Source organism: Camelus bactrianus, chromosome 3, assembly GCF_048773025.1.
Source record: "Camelus bactrianus isolate YW-2024 breed Bactrian camel chromosome 3, ASM4877302v1, whole genome shotgun sequence".
NCBI lineage: Eukaryota > Metazoa > Chordata > Mammalia > Artiodactyla > Camelidae > Camelus > Camelus bactrianus.
The window spans coordinates 99,815,723-99,840,360 of NC_133541.1; the positions used below are offsets into that span (position 1 = coordinate 99,815,723).

The 24,638-nt window shown below is 46.5% G+C and overlaps 1 protein-coding gene across 1 annotated transcript; it reads left to right on the forward strand.

The window, feature by feature from the left end:
- The first annotated feature begins 3,517 nt into the window (after nucleotides 1–3,517).
- Nucleotides 3,518–19,438, forward strand: SLC4A9 (solute carrier family 4 member 9). The gene is made up of 22 exons (XM_010971739.3): nucleotides 3,518–3,896; nucleotides 4,245–4,405; nucleotides 4,688–4,801; nucleotides 5,226–5,281; nucleotides 5,428–5,585; nucleotides 5,836–5,923; nucleotides 6,271–6,425; nucleotides 6,816–6,932; nucleotides 7,121–7,295; nucleotides 7,467–7,600; nucleotides 7,756–8,018; nucleotides 8,920–8,978; nucleotides 9,189–9,377; nucleotides 9,507–9,620; nucleotides 10,799–10,960; nucleotides 11,108–11,286; nucleotides 11,995–12,067; nucleotides 13,511–13,579; nucleotides 13,839–14,012; nucleotides 14,611–14,766; nucleotides 15,096–15,195; nucleotides 16,239–19,438. The coding sequence occupies exons 1-21, from the start codon at nucleotides 3,679–3,681 to the stop codon at nucleotides 15,147–15,149; spliced, it is 2,868 nt and encodes a 955-aa protein (XP_010970041.1). The 5' UTR covers nucleotides 3,518–3,678; the 3' UTR covers nucleotides 15,150–15,195; nucleotides 16,239–19,438.
- Nucleotides 19,439–24,638: the final 5,200 nt, after the last annotated feature.

Genomic DNA, 24,638 nt, shown 5'->3' on the forward strand with positions numbered 1-24,638 from the left:
CCCTGCTCCCTCCCCCTCAGGGCCAGCTCAGACTACAGCTAAAGGTTTACTTTGAACCTTGGGAATCATCTACTCCAACTGTCTCAGTTTACTTGGAAGAAAGCAGGCTCAGAAGGGGCCAGGGCTTTGTTCAAGGACACCCAACAAGTCTGTGACTGAGCCAGGATGAGAACTAGGTCTTTGAACTCCTGGGCAAGGGCATTTTCCAGTGCTCTCGCCCAGGGCTGTTCGCTCAGACAGCACACCTTCACCGGCCCTGTCTGGGAGACCACTGATGCCCACAGGTAGACCTGTGGTTTCCCACTCACATCCCCCACCAACGTGTGCAGCTTAGGGCACTTGAGGCCCTAGAGGTGGAAGCAGGGATGGGGAGGGTGGAGGCATGGTTGCCCTCTACTGCAGGCAGCCTTGGGAACCAGGGAAGTTGGGGCCATAGAGAGGACAAGGGCAGACCCTTTGAACTTTGGCTGGAGCCTGGGTGGAAAGGGAGAGTGTGTTTGTGAGGGGGTATTCATGCCAAATCCATGCTCTTGTCCCCCTCAGGCACTCTTGAGTCACTTGCCCCTGAGGTTGGGACACATTCTTGAAGGGGGTGGTCACAGGGATTCCCCGCCCTGAGGCCCTAGGCCAGTTTCCATTCATCCTGGGACTGAAACCAACTCCCCCTTCAGACTCAGCACCCAGTCCCCAACTGGTAATACAGTGACTCTCTTCTCTAATTCCTGCCCTGGGTGGGACCTCCTTGGACTTGGAGCGATTCACCCCAAGTCCAGACTTGGGGTTGGGGGGGAGGGCCGGTCTGAGTCCCATTTTTCAGGGAACAAATGGGTCCCAGGTATCTAGAGGGGGGTTGACCTATATTTAGATTAGTGACTGGTCTCTCTCCCCATCCCTGTTGGGCTCTTCCTACTCCATCCCACCAGGCCAATCTGCATTGAGGCAGAGCAAAGCTGAGGATCAAGGACCCTGTCCTGCCATCTCGCCACTTCTGTGCCCTCGTGAGTCTGTTGGGAAGCAAACCTGCGCTGCTCGGCCCAAGGGAGCGGCCCTAAAGATCCGACCTGCGGGGAGCAGCGCCCTCGTGTGGCCTCTAGGAGAAGCGCAGCTCATTTCCCAGCCCTACCCCTTTCCATGAGCTCATTGAACAAGTATTTATTGAATGCCAATAGGTGCTCTAGGAGCTCTAGATAGCTAAAATACCTGCTCCGTGGTCGGTACATTCCACTGTGTGTGTGTGTGTGTAGGGCCAGGCAATAAACGATAAAAAGTAAATAAATAAAAGAGGCAGTTACAAGTACTGATAATTGCTAGGAAGAAAATAAAACAGAAACCATAAGCAAAACAAAAAGACCACCTATGGAATGAGAGAAAATATTTGCAAAAGATGAGATTGACAAGGGCTTAATTTCCAGAATATATAAACAGCACATACAACTTAATAAGAAAAAAACAAAAAACCCAATCCAAAAATGGGCAGAATTCCTAAACAAGCAATTCTACAATGAAGACATACAAATGGCCAATAGGCATATGAAAAAATGCTCAATATCACCAATTATCAGAGAAATGCAAACCAAAACTGCAGTGAGGTATCACCTCACACCAGTCAGAATGGCCATCATTCAAAAGTTCACAAACGACAAATGCTGAAGAGGATATGGAGAAAAGGGGAATTTCTTACACTGTTGGTGGGAATGTAGTTTGGTGCAGCCACTGAGGAAAACAGTATGGAGATTCCCCAAAAGACTGAAAATAGACTTCCATATGATCCCACTCCTGGGCATATTTCCAGAGGGAACTTTAATTTGGAAAGATACATTCTCTGCAATGTTCACAGCGGCACTGTTTACAAAAGCCAAGAATGGAAACAACCTGAATGTCCATTGACAGATGACTGGATAAAGAAGCTGTGGTATATTTATACAATGAAATACTATTTAGCCATAAAAAAGAATAAAATAATGCCATTTGCAGCAACATGGATGGATCTGGAGATTGTCCTAAGTAAAGTAAGCCAGACAGAGAAAGAAAAATACTATATGATATCACTTATATGTGGAATCTAAAAAAAAGACAAATGAACTTATTTATAAAACAGAAACAGACTCACAGACATAGAAAACAAACTTATGGTTACCAGAGGGGGAAGAGGGTCAGAAGGGATAAATTGGGAGTTTGAGATCTGCAAGTACTAACTACTATATATTAAGTAGATAAACAACAAGTTTCTACTGTATATATAGCCCAGGGAACTATATTCAATATCTTGTAGTAACTTATGGTGAAAAATAATATGAAAACGAATATATGTATGTTCACGTATGACTGAAGCATTATGCTGTATACCAGAAATTGAACATTGTAAACTCACTATACTTCAGTAAACATATATATTTTTTTTCTTGTATATGTATATACATATACAAGAAAAAAAGAAAGAAAATAAAACAGAAAAAATGTGATGTAAAAACTTAGGATTGGATGGAAAAGGGAGGTTTCCTTGAGTAGGTAATGTCTGAGGTGAGGCCTAGGTAACAGGGATCCAGTCCTGTGAGGATCTGGGGAAAAAAATCTTCCCTTGCAGAGAAAAGAGCTACCACAAAGACCCTCTGGCAGGAACAGGCTTTGCATAAGAAAGGAAGACCAGTCTGACTGCAGAGGAGTGAGCAAGGACAAAATGGGTATGAGATTCCATCAGGGATGAGGGCTGGGGCTAGACTATAGATCTTGTAGGCCATGACAGGGTTCGATTATCCTTCTAGGAGTAATGGGAATGTAGTAGGTGGGTTTTGAGCAGAAGAGTAATACAGTATCATTGTCTTTTAAAAGGACCCCTATGGCTGCCATGTGGAGAATGGGAGAGTGGAAGCAGGGAGATCACTGCAAGAGATTAGAAAGCTATTGAAATAATTCAGGTGAGACATCCTGGTGACTTGGAACAACGTGGCAGTTTGGGGCAGGGTGGAGAAGGGGAGATGTGGTTGGATGCTGGGTCTATTTTGAAGGCAGAGCCAATAGGACTTGCTAATAGATTACATTCTCCCTTGCTTATTTGGCCCCAGGAACTCCTTCACACACACACATCCTAGTTGGCCCCTCCATCCTTACTGCAGGGGCTGAGTTAGAGGAGCTGATCCCAGGCACACAGCTAAATTGGGAAGTTTCCAGGTGTCGGGCAGGCACTGTGTTCTCCATGAACTGCCTCCACTTTCCACCATTAGTCCTTTTAATGGGCAGAGCCTCCGTCTGCCGTCTCCCTTAGCCTGCCTGACTTCTGTAGATCCAGTTATTTATTAGGTCTCTGTTTGTCCAAATGGGTGCCCTCAGGGTGCGTTGGTGACACCCCAAACAGTCCCCAGTATTTGGTGTTTGTATTTGATACAGAGTAGGGAGCAGTATAATCTGGGGTCAGTCCTGAGACCCAAATCAGCAATGTACTCCTATTAATTTACACAAAACAGTGGGGTCCTGATCCTGAGAAAGATCAGGCTAGCCTCACACTCTCAAGGTAGCAGGAGAGGAGAAAACAACAGGGGAGGAAGTGACAGGTTGGCTCTGGAGTCAGCAGGCCTTGCTCTGTTTGTGTTGTGCTGCACGGTGGGGTGCATTATAAATGCAGCCAGCCAGAGGGCCCCTGGCCCCAGAACCTACGGGAAAGTCTGTGCAAGCCTCACTGAGATGAAGCTGCCAGGCCAGGAGGAGTTTGAAGTCTCCGGGTCTTGTGAAAATGTGCCCACTGGAGAGATGGACAGTGTCGCTGGATCTGACCCCAGCCCTGATGGCCCCTTAGACACAGACAGCAGGGACCTGAGGGTACCCAAGGACCCTCTGCTCTTCATTCAGCTGAATGAGCTGCTGGGCTGGCCTCAGGTGCTGGAGTGGAGGGAGACAGGCAGGTGAGTGGGACCTAGGCCAGTTTTATGAGGTCCTTCCCCTTCCCCCTTGGGACCTCCTCCATGACTCCCATCTCTTTCTGGGTGGGGGGCAGTATTTTCACCCCCAATCAGGAGTCCCTGTGTTTTGCATTTCAGACCCTTGCCCTCTGTGGTTCTCAGTCTTCTCGGCAGTCTGGTTTTGAATTCCCCAAGACCCAAGATAAGGGACAACATCCAGGGTGGGGTGTACTCTGCACCACTGGGCTCACGACTCCCCCATTGCCTCCCCTTCCCTGGCTCTCCTGTGCCCCCACTCCTGGACCTGGGAGAGATGCTCCCAATAACACTGTCTACCCACCTTCTCCACAGGTGGGTGCTATTTGAAGAGAAGCTGGAAGTGGGTGCAGGCCGGTGGAGCACCCCCCATGTGCCCACCCTGGCGCTGCCCAGCCTTCAGAAGCTCCGCAGCCTACTGGCCAAGGGCCTCGTCCTGCTAGACTGTCCAGCTCAGAGCCTTCTGGAGCTTGTGGGTATGTTAGGAGCCTTTGCTGGGGGGACCTGGGCAGCCATGCCATTTCCCTAATATTTCCCCCCAAGTCTTTCAATGTTCCTGAGCCTGCTTCACCCCACCCTAGGGATTATTCATCCCTGTCACAGGGGAGAGATGGAAATGCAGAGTGGAAAAGCAAGTTCACTGTTCTCTGCATTCCCTGATCGAAGAAGGGAAAGGGACCTGCACAGCGGGGAAAGGGGATAAGTTCAGGGGCAGGGAGTCCTCTGGAAAGGGCTCGAGCCCCACCCGGCTTCTCCAGAGCAGGTGACTGGAGTGGAGTGGCTGAGCCCAGAGCTGAGGGGGCAGCTGAAGGCCTTGCTGCTGCAGACACCCCAGCACCTCATCCAGTCCACCGGCACCAGCCCTTGCCAGGGTGAGAGGCCCCTCCCTGCACCCAAGACCAAAAACCCTGGGATGGAAGGGTCCCAGGTCTCCCCTGCACTTTCCCGGACCAGGAGTGGCCTAGCCTCAGCTTAGATCTCAACCCAGGGCTCATGGGGGAGAAGTGGGGGTAGTAGTGAGGGGAGAAGAATGGAGGGGCTAGAATCACAACAGCCAGAGCCCTGTGAACAGATGGTCTTGGGAAGCACTGTGCCAGAGCTCTGCACACACTATGTCACTGAATCTTCACAATCACCCTGTGAGGTAATAGCACAATTATCCTCATTTTAGTGATGAGGATCAGAGAGGGAAGGTGTGCTCCAGTTTTCACAATTTGGCGAAGCTGATCAGGGAGACCTGTTGGATCCACCCCCAATGCCTGTGCTCTTTAATTACCACATGATCCTGTTTTGTAGGATCTGCCCAACCAAGAGAGGCTTCTCATGATGAGGAAGCTCCCCTGAAGGAACAGGTTTGTGGCCCTTCCTTGGACAGGGCTGAGAGGGTCCAGGGATTAACAGAGGTCCTCCCTCCACTGGACTCATCAGTCAAGATTCTGCCAACTCCCCTTCCCCAAATAGTCTCTCATCCTCTGTGTCTCTTTGAACCCCCACCCAGCATCAGAACCCCCTGAAACGGAAGCTCCCTCCAGAGGCTGAGGCAGGGGCTGTGTTGGCAGGAGAGCTGGGCTTCCTGGCACAGCCACTCGGTGTCTTTGTGCGACTGCAGGAACCAGTGGTGCTGGGGCCCCTTATTGAGGTGCTCCTACCCAGCAGGTGAGGCTGCTGGGTGGGAGTCGGGGATCCTGGAGCCCAGTGAAGGCTTTTACTGGGAGAGGATTAAGAGGTGTTTGGGTGCAGTCCTCTGGAGGTATTTGGGAGTGGTGCTCAGTGTGAAGGCAGTGGTCAAGGCTGCAAAGGTGTGCATGTGAGTGTATATTTGAAGGCTGGTAGGGAGATCAGAGGCCAGGGCTGCCCTGTGGGATAGCAGCCTCTGACCCTCCCTTGGGCCTGATTCCTTCTTCAGGTTTTTCTGCCTCCTCCTTGGTCCCCCGACATTGGGAAGGAGCTACCGTGAGATGGGCCGGGCAGTGGCCGTCCTCCTCAGTGACCCTGTGAGTCAGCAGGCGTGTATGTGTGTGTGCACGCACCCATGCATAGGCTCCTGTCAGTGAGTGTGGACTCTATGTGTGACTGAGGACAGCGATGAAGCAGAGTGTGGCTTCATATTAGTGAGCCTGAGCACTGAAGTTTCCTTGGCTACCACTGCACACACACACCCACCTAGCACAGTCCTGGCACACAGTAGGCACCCACAGATACTCACTGAATACAAGCGCACATGGATGAATGCTTGAATGACTCGTCTGCCTATGTGACTTGTGTCTAGTTTTGAAGCTGTGAAAACGCATAGAAGGGTACAGATCTGTATTTACTGCCCCCTCTGTGCCCCTGTCCCCAGCAATTCCAGTGGTCAGTTCGTCGGGCCAGCAGCCTTCATGACCTTCTGGCAGCTCTAGATGCCTTCCTAGAGGAGGTGACAGTGCTCCCTCCAGGTCGGTGGGACCCAACAGCTCGGATTCCCCCGCCTAAACGTCTGCCCGCTGAGAACAAAAGGTATATGGGAGTCTTAATCCCATATAGATCCTTCCCCACTGGCCTTGGGTCCAGTTCCACAGCTGAGGAGGGCAGAGGTCCCAGGCAAGGGACAGAGACCTACCTGTTTGGATTTGGAGTCGGGCTGACTTGAGTTCCGCTGGACCACTCTGTCGCTGTGAGACCTTGACCGAGAATCTTCTGCTGCCGGCACCTGGCTTTCACTTCTGTTAGAAGGTCACAGTATGATCTGGACCTTTTTAAGGAGAGGTCCACGTCTCCGCGATCAGAGTCGCGTCCCCAGCCAGCAGAGACAGGAGCCGCCACCAGGGGGCAGGGCGCCATGAATTCCTGCGCTGAGTCCAGGTCTGGTTGGAGATCCTAAGCCAACTTGGGTTCCCCTTGTCCCAGGCTCCCCTCGCAACTGCGGGAGGCCAAGAGCCCCTCTGCCCAGCGAGGGGCCCTGGCTGAGGACAGGCATGGCCGCGGGCCGCACATACCCAACCCAGAGTTGCAGCGGACTGGCAGGTGAGGCGAGCTGGGTGGAAGGAAGGGTAGAGGTCCTGGGGGAGTGGGAGGAGTCACAGGGGCACAGAGGCCTGCGCTCCCTGGGGGCGGGGGCGGGGTGGGGGGCGCTCACCCGGGCACAGGGAAAGCAGCGCGGAGAGGGGTGTGGGTTGAGGAAACCTGGATCACTGACCATCCGCGGGCGGGAGGCTGTTCGGGGGCCTTGTCCAGGACGTGTGCCGGAAGGCCTCGTGGTACCCCAGCGACTTCTCGGACGCCCTGCACCCCCAGTGCTTTTCAGCCGTGCTCTACATTTACCTGGCCACCGTCACTAATGCCATCACTTTCGGCGGTCTGCTGGGAGAAGCCACCGACGGTGCTCAGGTGGGTAGGTGGAGGCAAGAAGGGGTTAGGCCCAGCTCTGGTGTTCCACCAGCCATGCCCTTTGCCCTTCTCTGGTACTATGGGGGTGCTGAGGAGGCTCCCCAGAAGCTTAGGATCCTGTGCTGAGGACTCCGGGGTCCTGTGCTGACAGGGTCCACTGTTGATTTCTAGGGGTTGCTGGAAAGCTTCCTGGGCACGGCAGTGGCTGGAGCTACCTTCTGCCTGATGGCTGGCCAGCCCCTCACCATCCTCAGCAGCACTGGGCCAGTGCTGGTCTTTGAACGCCTGCTCTTCTCCTTCAGCAGGTAGAACTCCCCGAACCCACTAGCACACCCTCAGCCTGGTCTCAGCTAAGTCAGTAGCGGAGAGTGGGAACTGCTTGGCTCCAGAGGCAGCTGACCTGGATTAGACTGGGAGCAGAATGGGCTCTGCCAAGCCCTGCCTGTCTCTCACCCCCCAGAGATCACAGCCTGGACTACCTGCCCTTCCGCCTGTGGGTGGGCATCTGGGTGGCCACCTTTTGCCTGGTGCTGGTGGCAACAGAGGCCAGCGTGCTGGTGCGCTACTTCACCCGCTTCACCGAGGAAGGCTTTTGTGCTCTCATCAGCCTCATCTTCATCTATGATGCCGTGGGCAAAATGCTGAACTTGACCCGTGCCTATCCCATCCAGAGACCTGGTTCTCCCGCCTATGGCTGCCTCTGCCAGTATCCAGACCTGGGAGGTGGGTGAGGGAAATAGGGAACTTGGCAAAATGAGGGAGGATGCAGGAGGGGCTGTCCCCTTGCTGTTCCCCTTAGTTCAACAAAATGCTGAGTACTTAACCAGTAACTGGCAGTACTCTTTCCTACTCTGGTTCTCAGTCAATTGAAAAACAAGTCAACAGAGCAGGCCCAATATCATTTTTATTTCTGACAATGGTTCTATCTATGGGTGAACGGGATTCCTAATGATGAAGAATATGGTTCTATCTATGGGTGAACAGGATTCCTAATGAATGAAAACCCAAATTAAATCAACTTACCCAACTAGTCATGGCTGCACTGGACAGGGAATGTCTTGCCCTAGAAGAGCAGAGCTAAATGCATACATGGCGCAGGCAATTTACTCCCCAGAGAAGGAAAGGAAGGGGCAGGGCCAGACATGCCCCGTTTCTTCTCCCAAACTCACCAATCAAATAAATCGCTGCTCTTCCCCTAGGCCCAGTGACTGGGCAGAGAGAAGCACAGAGTACTACACTTGCACGCATCCCTCCACATGGACGGAAACATCAGGACTGGGGAACAGGTGCTCTCTCAAGGGTATCAGACTCTGTGCTGGGCATAAACAAGACCAGTTCTGGCCCTGGTGGAAACACAGATTTGTGTGCTTATCCATTGACTGGGCATCTTCTTTGGCCAGTCCTGTGCGGGCACCAGGGATAGAAATGGGTAGGGAATTTGAAGGGACAAGGGCATGAGGCAATGTCCCGAGGACAGATTTGGTAGTGATTGGAGTCAGCAGACAGATAAGTCAGAACTAAGAATTCTCTGGTTCAGCTGGACCTGTGAGATGAGGCTCCTGATTAGGACTGGAGAAGTTTCCCAGGGGAGGAAAATATATCTGAATTCTTCTTTGCTTCCCAGGAAATGAGTCTCAGTGGACAAGCACAAAGCCAAAAGATAGAGATGACATCTTAAGCATGGTGAGGGTCTGTTCCTGGGAAGGCCTGGGAAAGAAAGGGTGGAGGCCAAAGAAGTCAGGGGTTCCTGGCTCTTCCCACCCCTCACAGGTCACTGAGGCCCAGCCATTTGCTATGGCAGGAGATCTCCTATCTTGTGCTTGTTCTCAGTGGACATTAGTGGACGTTTATTCCACTATATGTAACCCCATCGCTGACCATCTTTCCACACAGGACCTAGGCCTGGTCAATGCATCCTTGCTGCCCCCACCTGAGTGTGCCCGGCGGGGAGGCCACTCTCGTGGCCCCGGCTGTGACATGGTCCCCGACATCGCCTTCTTCTCCATCCTCCTCTTCCTTATCTCCTTCCTCTTTGCCACAGCCCTCAAGCACGTAAAGACCAGCCGCTTCTTCCCCTCGGTGGTGAGTGTCATTTCTCTTTCTGTGGGGCAAAATTGGCTCTTGGCCTCGAGTCCTGTCTGCAAATGGAAAGGGGTACAGAAGGAGGGGGATGGTGGCCTCAGCCTGACCAAGTGTCCACCGTGTGGCCAGGTGCGTAAGGTACTGGGAGACTTCTCCTCGGTCCTGGCCATCCTGCTGGGCTGTGGCCTTGATGCCTACCTGGGCCTAGCCACGCCGAAGCTCATGGTGCCCAGAGAGTTCAAGGTGAGAACTGGGAGTGTAGGGAAGAGGGCGAAGCAGGGCCAGCAGACGACCCTAGAGGAGGAAGATGAGTAGATCCCACACGTCTCCTCTAGTCTTGTTTTCTCATTCATAAAATAGAAATAGTATAATGGCCTCACAGAGTTGTTGTGAGGACACATCGTGTGCTATAGTGAGCACAGACTACTAGGTTGCTATTTTTATAGGTAAGGAGTTAAAAGAATGGGTTCTGGTCATCCAGCCCTGGGTCTGAGCTCCATTTTTGCCATTTCCTAGCTGTGTGACCATAGGCAAGTTAACCTACATTCTGAGCCTCAATTTCTTCATCTGTGAAATGGAAATAATAAATAACAATAGTTCCTACCTCATGGGTTATTTTGAGGTTCACAGAAGAACATAGTGTAAAGCACTATCACGTGCCAGGACTGGCACATACCAACACGTCAGTAAATGCAGGTATTGTTGTTATGTGTTCTCCCTACCCTTGGCATGGCCCTACCCACTGCACTACTCCCCACTCTCTTCTCTGTACCCCCGATTGCCTGCTCTGATCTGGTGGCTAGAGCTCCCTGCCCAGGGCATGACAGTGTGCTGACTTAGCACAGAAACTTTGCCTGTGCATTTGGGGCCCTCCCTTCCGGCTTCCCTCAGGACAGGAGTGCAGGGGGGCTCCTGCTGGGTGAGCCTCAGGGGCTCGGAACCCAAGACAGCAACTGGGGCCCCTCCCCCACACAGACGCTTATAATCAGAGCAGACGCAGACACACCCAGCCCTGCCCCATCCCTAGATCAGACAGGTCTGAGCCTGAGCTGCCCCACCCTAGATGGTTTGGGGGTGGGGGTGCCTAGGGAGAAGGGCTCTGAACATCAAGAAGTGTGGGTAGGCCTCATCCACCACCTCCTCCTCTTGCAGGGAGGGAGGGACCCTGAGAATCAAAGTCCAGAGCTCCTGGCTCCAGCCCAACCCCCAGGCTGGGTCCCCCTCCTTCTTCTTTCTGGCATCCCTAACCTGGACTGCTTTGAACCAGCTGTGCACACATAAGACTGCTCCCACCTAACATTCAGTGTCTTGGGGTGGGCAGGGGTTGGGGAGCATTGTGGAAAAAAGCCAAGGCTGGGGTGTGCAGGTGAGGTGCTCTTGAGAGACCCTCTCCAACCTATCTGTGGACTGCCCTCCCCCAGCCCACACTCCCTGGGCGTGGCTGGCTGGTATCACCTTTTGGGACCAACCCCTGGTGGCTGAGTGTGGCAGCCGTCCTGCCTGCCCTGCTGTTGTCTATCCTTATCTTCATGGACCAGCAGATCACAGCGGTCATCCTCAACCATGCCAAATATAGACTTCAGGTAAGGCCTGCTAGGTAAGACCCTAGGTCCCCAGACCAAGGGACAGAAGCTCCAGGGTGGGGTCCAGGCTCCCCATCTCCTACCCTAGAGGACAGAGGGCCCAGGTCTGGCCTAGTTTCATCCTCTTTGCCCCACCACTACCTTCAGAAAGGAGCTGGCTTCCACCTGGACCTCTTCTGTGTGGCTGTGCTGATGCTGCTCACATCAGCACTCGGGCTGCCCTGGTATGTCTCAGCCACTGTCATCTCCCTGGCCCACATGGACAGTCTTCGGAGAGAGAGCAGAGCCCGTGCCCCAGGGGAAGCTCCCAGCTTCCTGGGCATCAGGTGAGGCCAGTATTCAGGAGGCTGGAATGAGAGGTGGGTGCAAGGTGGGGTAGTGGGTGACAGGGCAGAGTAATTTGGGCAGTTTAAATTTTAAGCTGATGACTCCAGAGGGCTTCTCTCACTGCTCCACGAGCACTGCAGTGGGGTGAATGGATGGGTTCTGGGCCCTGAGATGGGTGAGTTAGATCTTCCTCCCTCCTCTTTCAGCCATGCGACTGGGAGGGGCTTCAAGAGGAGCATCATGGATATAAGGGTGGAGGCAGCCAGGGCTGAGCAAGGATGAGGTGCCACCTAATAATCCCCACTCAGTGTAGAAGCATCTCATTGATGTTACAAAGTAACCATCACAAAAACAATTTTGTTGGAAACACACTCTGTCAAAAGTATGTGAAATCAACTTTGCAAATTGTGGAACAAAAGTGTTTATGGTAGTATAAAAATTGCTAATTTTCCATCAAAATAAAAACAAAGAGCAACTGTGAGCTTGAGCTGATGAAGAGGCCTGGAACCCCCATAATGAAGTGCCCTGTCCCTCCCTCTCCACCAATTTTTCACACCAAGCTAAGGCCCTCTCCCCGCCAGGTAACTATTGGGGGATCCCTCCACTTCCCTTCCGCCAGGGTCTGTTATGGAGTCTGGCCAGTGTCTGCAGCTTGGGATCCCCAAGGGCTCACCCAGACCTTGGCTCTCTCCTCCCTGTCCCAACAGAGAGCAGAGGCTGACGGGCCTGGTGGTGTTCATTCTCACAGGAACCTCCATCTTCCTGGCACCTGTACTCAAGGTACCTTCGCCTGACAGGCCAGCATCAGGGGCAGGGAACTAATTATGATAAGTAAAGCAAGAACTGACGCTGGCTGAACATTTACTGCACACTAGGCACTGTGTTAAGTTTTCTCTATACATGGTCTCATTTAATCCTCATAATAACCCGAGAGGCATATATACTTTACAAATGAGGAACCTGAAAGTTAAAGAGGTTAAGTAGCTTGTAAGAGACCACTAAGAGAGCTAGTTTCTTGGATCTATCTGAAAACCCAAACTCTAACCCAGTGGGCTTTCTACCCAGTGGAGCAGGGTGTAGACATGCCACCATCCCTCGGGGCCAAGCACTACCCTTGCTCCAGCCTCTCAATGAGCCTTAGACTAAAAGTGTGGTCATCACACCCCAGAAAAACTTTGAGGCCAAATCCCTTCACTTCTCCTTCACCACATGTTTATAAAACACCTGTTGTATGCAAGGCTCTGCTAGGCACCTGCGAGAATGGGGTGTGGAGGCGGGGAGTACTGAAAAGGACTATGGAGCCATGCCCTTGTCAGCAACACATACACACGAATAAAAAGTAAGTAACAAGTAACAGCAGAAAGGTTCAACAAGCCAAGACAGTGAAGCAGTCAAGGAGGCTATGGAGAATGGCACACAAGAGTGACTGGCAGGATGACAAGAGGTTAGGGGAGGGAAAGGTCATGGAGGCTGGGTGAGAGTAGAGCATTTGAAAGAGCCAGATGGACCGGATCAGCCACTTACTAACTAGGTGACTCTCATTCAGCAGATATTTACTGAGCATAAACCATACACCAAGCACTGTTCCAGGGACTGGGGATACAGTGATGATCAAAAGAGATCATCCACATCTAGCAGTCTGGTGAGAGGAGACAGATAGAAACAATTAAAACAATAGAACAGAATTAGTTCGGATAGTTATAACTTCTATGAAAAATAAGAGAGGGTAAGGTGATTAAGAGCACAGGGGGTCTACTTTAGATTGGATGATCAGAGAAGGCCTTTCTCGGGTGTCATGAGATGAGTAGTGAGAAGCATGAGTAGTGAGAAGGAGGTCAGGGAAGAGCATTTTAGGTGGAGGGAATAGCAAAGCAAAAGGCCTTGCAAGGTATAGAAATAAACTTAGGAGTATTGAGGGAAGGAAAGGAGGCCAGTATAGCAGGAAAAAAGAGAGCAGAGAGGAATGTGAGAAAGAATAGTGAGGTGGTTATGGGCATGTTACTTAGACTCTCTGCAATCCAATTTCTCCCTCTGTAAAATGGAGACAATTATAGGATTTACCTCATCTGATTGATGTGACGATTCAATGAGATCAGGCATGCAAAGTGGGAAGGAAGGGAAAGACCTGGGTATGCTTAGATGTTGGAGGCTGGAGGGTGGGGTTGGAGCCAAAGGCGGGTATCCGGTGAACTCCTTTGCCAGTTCTCCACTTCTCTCTACCAGTACATCCCGATGCCTGTGCTCTATGGCATCTTCCTATACATGGGCGTGGGAGCGATTAGCAGCATCCAGGTGAGCCCATTAAAATCACCAGGTAACCCCACTTTTCTTTTCTTTCCTGCTGGTACCTCCTGCTTGCATTTGCCAACTCCCCTCCTCTCCTCTCTTCCTGCCTCTGCTGCGCACAGAGACTCTGCCACACTCTGGATGGGGAGGGGACCAAGGGAGCCTTCTGACTGCACCCCCCTGCCATGCTGGGCTTAGATAGCTAACAGTGACACCCACCAGGCTATCTGAGTATCCTGCTTTCTTCTTCCTCTTGTTCCCCCAGTTAACGAAGAGGGTGCAACTGTTATTGATGCCAGCAAAGCACCAACCGGATCTTCTGCTCTTGCGGCATGTGCCTCTGAGCAGGGTCCACCTCTTCACAGCCATCCAGCTTGCCTGCCTGGGTCTACTTTGGATAATCAAGTCTACCCCTGCAGCCATCATCTTCCCCCTCATGGTGACTCAGGGCAGAGCTGGGTGGTGTCCTGATCGCTCCTGGGAGACTCTGAGCCTGGGAGGGTGGCCAAAGCCTCCACAAGAGGAAGAATCTCCCTCTCACTTGTCCTGGGTCTGGCTGGGTGGGAATCCTAGGACAAAGAAAGTTGGCCAAGGGATGGCTACAGATGAGCCAGTCCTGGGACACTTGGTTCAACTTCCTTGGGCTGATCAACCACAGATAGGGATGTAAAGCCCAGAAGAAAACTGAAGCCCTGAGAGAGGCAATGCTGGTACTTTTGTTACTCAGTGAGTTGATAACATAAGTGGCTTCTGGCCTTGTTCTTACTGAGGAAGTCAAGAACCATGGGCTTTGCAGTGGGACCACTCTGGTGACCACATCCTAGCTGTGTGACCTCTGAGAAGTACTAAACTCTCAGGGCTTCAGTTTCCTTCTCTGTACAATGGGAGTAATTATTATATCCAATTCAAGTGAATGTGTTAGCATTCACTATACACAATGCCTGCCACAGTGGAAGTACTCAGGGAATGTTACTATTGTTAGTGTTCCTGATGCTGTTGCTGACAGCCAGCCCTGGGCTTTGTTTCTATCCCTGCAGTTGCTGGGCCTGGTGGGGATCCGAAAGGCACTGGAGTGGGTCTTCTCACCACGGGAACTCTTCTGGCTGGATGAGCTGATGTCAGAGAAGGAGAGAAGCATTCCTGAGAAGGGGCTGGAGCCAGAGTACTCACTCAGTGGAAGTGACAGTGAAGATGTGAGCTCCAGGATGGGCCCTCTCAGGAGAACAAGGGAGGGAGTCCAGAAAGATCTGATCAACACAATCACTCCTCAGCTCCATATTAACATAGGTCCCCTGAAGGAGTGAGGGAAGTTTTTCTTCATAGGGCAGGGGCCCTAGTTCATTACCCCATGGAGGTGGAACAGGCTGGTGACACAGCTCTAAGTGGGTTGTCTTTCTCAACCCTGGTCTTTATTTCAATGTGGGTTTATATCCTTTCACTCTCTGGTCCCTTTCTCTCTGCTCTCTGTCTTGGTTTCTTGGTCTTTCTATTCCCAGCTCATCTTGGGATCTCTCTTCCATAGTCAGAGCTCATGTATCAGCCAAAGGTTCCAGAAATCAACATCTCTGTGAATTAGCTGGAGTAGGAGTAAGGAGTGGAGGCTCCAGGAAACAGAGCATGAGGTGAGGATATGAGAGAAGTGCCCCTGACATCTAGGATGGGGAGGTGGGGCTGAGACCTTGGAAACCTCTAGTGTGCTGACCAGCCCATTTTCTCTTCATGCTCCAGTCTTTCATCAACCGTAGAGTGGGGGAAGGGGCAGAAGAGTCTTTCCAGAGGAAAGAATTGGGAAACTTGCGAGGGTACCTGGGCTTGGCTCTCTGCGGTACTGAAGTCCGGCCGGTAGAGGGAGCTCAAGCTCACACCAAACTGGAAGTGGGCATGGGAGGTGGGGAAGGGAGGGGTACCGTAGCAAAAGAATGAAGGAGCCAGGAGGAGAGGAAGCGGGGATAAAACTCCCTGCCACTTTTCTTTGCTTTGGAGGCTCCTTCCACAGGCTGCAGAGAACCACACTGCAGACAAGTGAAGGGATTCTTTGTCACTTGCTCTTTGCCATTCTTTCATTTTATTCATCCATTTATCAAAACATTTTCTTAGTATTTTGGAGTATCCAGGTAATAGAGATATCGTGGTAAGATAGTCATGGTCCCTGACCTCAGGAAGTTAAAATTCCAGTGGTAAAACAAATAGGCAAGTGTTACAGTGAGATAGTGCTGGCTAAGGTAAGGAGAGGCTGTGGCAGCAGAGAGGCTTCCAATCCCTCCTTGGAGGGGGTGAAGGTACGGTCCTGGGAGTTGGATAGGGCATCCAAGAGGAAGTGGTCCATAATTTGAAATCTGAAGAATGAACCTAGCCAGGCTAGATGGAGGGAAAATGTTCTAGGCAAAGGGTGCAGCATATGCAAACGCCTGGAATTTTCCCCCCTTGATAAATTGAATTCTTTGGGGCCATAGAATGCCTTCACTCCATGGCTCTCCAAGCCTAAGAGCCCCCACCACTTACAATGGAAAATTCTGGGGTCTTGAGGGAGACAAATCACCCATTGGCCCAGAACAAGAATCTTTTGAGCTCTCCTTATCCCCTATCTCTGCTTGGCTCTGTTCTTTGCCTTACTGTGTCCCTGAGCACTTGCTCTGACCCCACCATGTCTTCTCTCTGTTCACAGGTATTTACTCCGGAAGTTGTCCTTTGGTTTAACTGCCAGATGCTCAGTCATCTGGAAAACTGGAACAGTGGGGCAGGACTGGAAGGCAGCTGGCCAAGACCTCAGTCACCCGCCTGAGCTGGGGGTGGAGAGTGGCAGGGAACAAGTAGGTAGGCATTGCAGTTAGGGAAGTCTGGTAAGCCAGAGGGACTGAGGAGGCCCTACTGACTCTCTACCCCCATTAAACGAATCTGAGTCCAGAGGCCCTTACTATTGTGAACTTTCTGTCCTCACAGATTGTCTTTTACAGAATCAGGGGGTTGTCATGGAACTCTTTTTGGTCTACAAAAGGAAAAAAAGTCCCTCTTTCCAGAATAAGTATTCCTCTATTTAAAACAGTTTTTCTTTTTTTTTTTTTTTTACACATATAAAATAAACTTCGGGTGTTTTTGACCACAAAAGTAATTGAGATTACTGCAAAATATTGGACCACTACAGAAATGTATAATTTTTGAAATGGAAACTACCCCAGAGATAACTAGTGTTCACATTTTAGTGCATATTATTCAGATTTATTGAGTTCTATAAACACACTTGACACTACGCATTAGATGTTTTTCCCATGTCAATACTACATACATATTTAACTTACTCTTTTTGCATAGAATAAATAGCTATAAGTTGAAAAAGATACCATATACACAAAAGAGTATATAAAATATCTTCTGTAAGGGCAAGAATTTCTCCAGAGTATATACTTAGGAGGAGAATTAATGAGTAACAATAAAAAGAACACCTGTGTGTCCAACACTCAGGTTTAGAAATAGGATATTCTTAGTAACTCAGAAGTACCCCCAATATTGTATCCCCAACTCCATGTAAACACTATCTAAATTTTATGGTAATTATGTTCTCACTTTTCTTATAGTTTTAACATCTATTTATGTATGTTTATGTGTTTATTATTTTGCCTGTTTGTGAATGTTATATAAATGGAATCACAGTGTATGAATTCTGTAACTGCTTTTTTCACTCAGCATTGTTTTGAGAATCAATCATGTGAATTGATGCAGCTGTAGTTTGTTCATTTTCATTGCTGTGTAGCACTCTGTTGCATGACTCTACCACAATTCAATTATTCATTTTACTGTTGACTCGAAGAATTCACTGCTGAAGCTATCTGGACCTGGTGCTTGCTTTGTGGAAAGTTAACTGAAATTCTTTAATGGTTATTGGATTTTTTTATTTTAATTAAAGACTATATTTTTTAACACAGTTTTAGGTTCAGGTTGTAGGAATTTCAGGCTCTTTATTTTATTCTCTAGCCAGTTTTGGTGAATTGTATTTTTCTAGGAATCTATTCATTTTATCTAAATTTTCATATTTATTGGCATAAAGTTATTATAACCTTTATTTGTTTAATCTATGTAGCACATTTAGCTATAGTTGCCATACCATTTTTAATATTATTTGCATTCTCTTTTTTTCTTTTTTGTTCTTGGTTACTCTTGCCAGAAGTTAGTCTATTTTAGTCTACATTAATTTCTACTCTTTAATATTTCCTTCCATTTTATTTTTCTAACTTCTTAGTTCATTACTTTGAGACTGAGTTATTTCCTGATGTAAGCAGTACTGCTATAGATTTTCTTCAAAGTACACTTTAGCTGCATCTCACAGTTTTGATTATAGTATTCTCACTATCATTTATTTCTAAGTTTTTTCTAATTCTTACTATGATTTCCCTTTTGACCCATATGTTGTTAAGAAGTACATTTTAATAATTTCCAAACATGTTTTTTCCTCTTAATTATCTTTTTGTAACTGATCTCTAATTTAACTGCATTTAGACATTTGTGAGGCTAACTTTATGACCTGGCCATAAATGTTCCATGTGTGCCTGAAAAGAATGTTTATGCTCCAGTTTTGGGAAGCAATTTTTTATCTGTTCCTATTAGGCCAGCCTACTAATTGTGCTGATCAAAATGTTCTATATCTTTCATAACTTCTTTTTGGGTCTGTTTGAACTATCAAATACTGGAGGAGGAATGTTAACATACTATGATAATGAATTTGTCAATATCTCCTTGTAGATATGTCAATTTTGTTTTTATGTATTTTTAAAAGCTGTGTTATTGGGTGCTTTCTAGTTTAGAATTGCTGTATTTTCCTAGTTAACTGATACATTTATAGTTTTGTACTGATCTTATTTTGTAATGACTAGTAATGCTTTCTGCTTTAAAGTTATTTTCTCTTCTAGAAATATAGTTAAGTTTTCTTTTTGGTTAGAATTTACCTATATTGCATATTGGTATTCTTTGAACTTTAGCCTTTCTGTGTTTTTATATTTTAAGTGTATCTATTACTACCACCACAGAGTCATATTAGTGGTTTTTAAACTCCAATTTGATAATGTCTTTTTTTTTTTGATGATGATAATGTCTTTTAGCTAGAGAACTCAATACATTTACATTTAGAGTGATTACTGATATATTTGGTTTTGTCTTATTTGGTTTTCTATTGTTCTGTTTTTCTGTTTCTTTTCCTTTTTCTTGTCTTGTTTTGGATTGATTGAGCTATTCCTGTCTTTTCTTTTTCTTTTCCATTTTTCTCCCTCTACTCATTTGGGATATGAGAAAAAGGGAAGTCAAGGATGACTACAGTGTTTTTGTCATAAGAAACAGGAAGAATGGAATTACCATTAAGTGATTCCATATTTGGACATCTTAAGTATGATGCCTTTTAGATAGTAAGGTAGAGATGTCATATAGGCAGCTGAACATGCAAATATGAAGTTTGAGGGGAGGTCTGATTTAGAGGTAAAAATTTGTAAGTTTATTAGTATATAAATTATATTTAAAATAGATAGCAAGATTAACCAAGGGAGTGGATGCAGTTAGAGAAGAGATCCAAGGACCAAATCTTGGAACACTCCAGTGTTAAAAGGTAGGAGGTCGAGGAGCAACCAGGAAAGGAGAAGACTGATGAGTGGCCTGTGACGTGGGAGCAAGACCAGGAGAACATTCTTGAAGTAAGAAAATGTTTCACAGAGAGGTGTTTCTGGTTACAATTTGTTTTGGGATCATTCTAACTCATTACTTTTGTGCTGGTTCATCATGAATTTTAAAGTTAAAAATTATATTTAACCTAGCATTTTAGTTGTTTTGGATCCTAATATTATAGTCTAAGTATCTACTGATTGAGAAAAATATGTATCAAAAGTATCATTTAAACTTAGATAATTGTGTATTTTACTCATTTCAATAGCATCTTCATATTGTTGAAAACATCTTTGTTTAGACTTACTTATTGAAACAGTCAACAAATATTTATTGACCATCAACAATGTCCTGGCAGATAAGGTTTCTGGCGTCATGGAGTTTACATTTACAGGGAAGAAAAGAAGTAAAGAACAACAAATAAGATCATCTCAGATAAAGGCAAATACTCTGAAGAAAATCAAACAGGGTAATATAATAAGGACAGGGAGAAGACATTACTTAAGATGGATGTTCAGGGAAGGCTTCTCTGAGGAGGCCTTTAAGGTGACAAGGAATCAGCCAAATTATAATCTGCCCGTTGGGGTGTAAACATACACATAAATTTAAGAGTTCTACAGTCCTTAGATTGGGAACCACTGTCATAAGAGAAAGATTTTGAGGTCAGTACTGGCGTCAAACTTAGCCCTGAGCTTGCTCAGTCTAGACCATATGAGCCTGGGATACTTTCTTGGCTCTAGCCTATAGGCTTCAGCTTCCTGTCAGTAAAATGGAGCCAACAGCCTGGATTCTAGGGTGCTGCAAGGGTTAATTGATGCCTTCAACATTCTTTAAGATCTTTAGATGAAAGACCCAGGGCTGAATAGAGGGTTATTAGAGCCTCCCAAGCCCCAGGGAAATGCCTCCATATCAGTAACCTAGGTTCTCTCCTCTCCAGTCTGTAGCTGTGGGACAATGGTTCTCAAAATTTTGTGGCATTGGAATCAAAGGTTGTTATAATATGAATTCCTGGAGTCTCTGCCTAGGGTTCTGATTCTCCCTGAGGTTCTGGGTTCTTGCCTTCTTAGATCAGTGTTCTTCTGTCCCCTTGTCCAGTGGCCTAATGCTTCCCAACAATATAGACTTTTGTCTTTGCAAATGGACCTGAGTGTGCACTTGTCCATATATACTATGGCCAGAGACATCTTTGATCATTTTTCCTGAGAGCAATCCAGAGCATAGATTGGGGAAGGCAGGAATGTGTCTGTATTTACTTCTCAAATGCAGACATATGTTAGAAGAAGGATTTGGGGGAAGCTTTTGAATAAAAGGAGGGAGGAACTGCCACCTAGTACAAAGTGGGAGAAGGTGATTACAAGGAAAGTAATTAATTCTGGTTTGAAGATCAGTTCATTGCTTCTTACCCCTCTTCCTGGTGCTGAATCTCACAGTAGGGGCTGTCCAAGGCTTGACTAACCAATTCATTCATTCATTCATTCAACAAATACATATGTGTTAAATATCTATCATATGCCAGGCAGTATTCTATGTATAGGAATTCAGTGTTAAATAAGACAAGATCTCTGCTCTCCAGGAGTTTCCATTCTAGTAGGGGGAGACAAAAATAAGTAAGTATGTAAAGATATATGCATAAGACTATCAGACAGTTTTAAGTGAATAGTAAAAGCTAACGTAAAAAAAAAAAAAGCAAATGCAATAAAGAGGGTAGGTGACTACCATAGATTAACATTTGAGCAAATACCTGAATGACAAAAAGAAGTCAGCCTTGGGAATTGGGGGTGGGGTGGGGTGGGGAATGGAAGGGAAGCATTTTTGGCAAAGGGAGTATCAGAGCAAAGGCTCTCAGGCAGGAAGGACTTCAGAATGTTTGAGAAACTGAGAAAAGGCCCATCCGTATAGCTAGAGTGGAGAAGCGAGGGAGAGAAAATTGCAAGATGAGGTTGGAGAGTCTGAGGATTGGGGCTGTAGGTTACCATAATAAATACCTTGGAAGAAGCAGTGTGGGTGAAGCCTTGTCTCCTAGGGTAGGGATAGTAGAGGCCAACTTAGAACTGTGAAAACAATCTTGAAAATGAAGAACCAAGTTGGAGGACTCACACTCTCCAATTTCAGAATTTAATTCAGAGCTACAGTAATCAAGACAGTGTGGTACCAGCGTCAGGAAAGACATACAGAATTGACAGTCCAGAAACAAACCCTCACACTTAGGTCAATTAATTTTTGATAAGGGTGCCAAGACAATTTAATGGTAAAAGAATAGTCTTTTCAACAAATGGTGAAGAGAAGGTATAACTCAGTGTTAGAGTGCATGCTTAGCATGCATGAGGTCCTTGGTTCAACCCCCAGTACCTCCATTAAATAAATAAATGAACCTAATTACCCACCCACCCACCCCCAAAAAATCAGCAGATGGTGCTGGAAAAACTGGACATCTATATGCAAAATAATAAAGTTGGACCCCTTCCTCACATTATATGTAAAAATTAATTCAAAATGGATCAAAAATGTAAATTTAAGAGCTAAACTACCTCTTCTTAGAAGAAAACATAGGGTTAGAGTTAAGTGTAACATAGGTGTAAATCTTCATGACCTTAAATTTGGCACTGGTTTCTGAGATATGATACCAAAAGCACAAATAACAACAACAAAAAAATTAATTGGGCATCATCAAAATTTAAAACTTCTGTGCTCCAAATTATACTATCCAGAAAGGGAAAAGACAATTCACAGAATGGGAGAAATATTTACAATCATATCTTGTAACAGACTTGTATCTAGAATTTATTAAGAACTTTTACAACTCAGTCATAAAAAGACAAATAACCCAATTTAAAAATGGACAAAGGATCTAAGTAGACATTTATCTGGATATATAAATGGCCAATAAACACATGAAAAGATGCTCAATATCAGCCATCAGAGAAACACAAATCAAAACCGCAAGGAGATATCATTCATACCCCCTAGGATGGTTATAAATAACTAGTATTAGTAAGGATGTGGAGAAATTGGAACCCTCATACGTCTCTGGTGGGAATGTAAAATGGTACATCAGCCCTGGAAAACAGTTTGTGTTCCTCAAAAGTTAAACATAGAATTACCACATGATCCAGCAATTCTACTCCTAGGTATATACCCAAAAGAAATGAAACCAAAAACTCAGACACTGTTACACCACTGTTTATAGGAGTATTATTCACAATAGCCAAAAGGTAGAAGTAACCCAAATGATTCAACAACCCAAACTGATGAGAAGATCAACAAAATGTGTTACATACATACAGCGGAATATTATCCAGCAGTAAAATGGAATGAAGCACTGATACATGCTATAACACTGATGAACCTTGAAAATTATCATTCTAAGTGAAAGAAGCTAGTCACAAGGGACCATGTGTTTTATGATTCCATATATAAGAACTATCAGAATAGGCAAATCTTTAAAGACAGAAGGTAGACAAGTGGCTGCCTAGGGCTGGGGACTTGGGGTGTTAGAGATAGTGGCAAGTGGGTTTAGGATTTCTTTTTAGGGATGATGAAAATGTTTTAAAATAGATATGATGGTTGTACAACTGTGAATGTAAAAAAGTCACCTGTTGTATACTTTGGATGAATTGGGTGGTATGCAAATTATATTTCAATGAAGCTGTTTTAAAAATGAAAAGAATAGTAGGGGCCAGAGTCTGGGATCTAATTAGCAGAGTCACAGTAGGGAGGTTGAAAACCTCTAGGGCTTCCAAGACCAAAGGAATCACCACTGCTGGGCAAGAACTGGGGAGTTCTCCAATACCAACTCCAGGAGCATGCTAGCTAAGTGAACCCAAGGGAAGAACTATGGCCTTGAGAGGTTTCTCCAGGTTGTTTTCAGAGACCTGTGTTTGTTCACCTCCTGTGAATATATCCATGTCCAAAGGGGATAATGTGTAGTGATGCAAACTAGAGCTATATTTCTTCTCTAGATCCTCTGCTCTTTTCAATGGCAATACATTTATTTCAGAGCCTTTAGCTTCTTCTGTTCATTAATAACTATAGGATCAGAGCTAGAGGATCAACTCATCTGAAAGAATGTAGAAAACTGAGGGTTCAGAGAAGGAAAGTAACTTCCTTGATCACACAGCCAGTAAATGGCACAGAGAAGACTCAAATCATAGTGAAATGCCTTACCCCTAAATTCCCCATCCTACTGACTATATCCCTTAACAATCAGTAATAGCCAAAGGAAAGAAGGCTCAGGCCAGGGGAGGGGTGGATAGTGGGAGGAAAAGGGAGAGGCTTAGGTGAATGTGGAGGTGGAAGGGGAGGTATGTGGGAAAGTAGCTGTTGTTACTATGTTGGTTTACATTTTTTTTCTCTTTAATCTTGATCTCTTTTCATGTTTTCATGACCTATTCTAATTAACCATGTGGTACTAGGTATTGTGGCCTAGAAGAATTGTTGGTTCTTATAGGTCACTGAAGGGTATAGGCCATTTTAATAAGTTGGCCAGAGCAGGGCAAAAGAAATCCCAGTATTGCTGCTTTAGCAGATGTCCTGGGCCCCTCCCTGTCCATGCTATTGAGCCCAAGCAGACCAGCTGTGGCCCCTAATAGCTTGTCCTTACCACCTATCTTTGGGGTTTCTAAATAAACTCCTTAATGGCTAGGAAGTTGCCTCACTCTCATCTGCCCTTTCCTAGTCTCTCTCTTTACCCAGAGCAACCTCCAAGTCTCATCTGGAGTCTTAGATGAGGAGGAAAGAAGTGCCTTTTCTCTTTCATAGGCTCACATTAGAGATACCCAGAACACAGTTCAGAGCTCTTGTTCCCAAGCTTTGACTGTTGGGCTAAAGATGAGCAGTGGCTAAGTGGGAAAGAGACTGAAAACCAGGCAGTGGCTCCATAGGTCATCTTCCTCCATTCTTCTGCCTCCACTAGAACTGCTATACTATTGTACTGCAGCAGTTCTGATACCTTTTGGTCTCAGAACCCCTTTACACTTTGAAAAATTATTAAAGACCCAAAGAGCTCTTATTTAGATTTGTGGGGTTTGTCTATCGACATCAAAGATTAAAACTGAGGAATTAAAAAAATCTGTAAGTTCATTTTATAAATGTGAACATGAGTGACATATTTTTATAAAATTTATCTTTCCAAACAAGAAAAGATTTAATGAGATGAGTGGACTTTTTAATGTCTGGCTTAATAAAAGACAGATGGATTCTCCTATCTGCTTCCACATTCATTCAATTGAAATACAGTGTTTTGGTTGAATAATATGAAGGAAGTCAGGTCTTATGCAGATATGTAGTTTATAAAGGGAGAAATATTTTAATGTATTTTCCAGATAATTGTGGTTATTCAGTTTAATACCACACCAAAATTTAACAACTGTTAGTTTTGTAAAGGTTGAAACCATAACGATACATTTTCATACTCTGTTACATTAAA

What these genes read in the sequence shown, in the direction of transcription:
- SLC4A9 (XM_010971739.3), top strand. Translation starts at nt 3,679, where the DNA reads ATGAAGCTGCCAGGCCAGGAGGAGTTTGAAGTCTCCGGGTCTTGTGAA. An exon ending in GAGATGACATCTTAAGCATG is followed by an intron (nt 8,979 to 9,188) that starts GTGAGGGTCTGT and finishes CTTTCCACACAG; the next exon opens with GACCTAGGCCTGGTCAATGC. An exon ending in ATGCCAAATATAGACTTCAG is followed by an intron (nt 10,961 to 11,107) that starts GTAAGGCCTGCT and finishes CACTACCTTCAG; the next exon opens with AAAGGAGCTGGCTTCCACCT.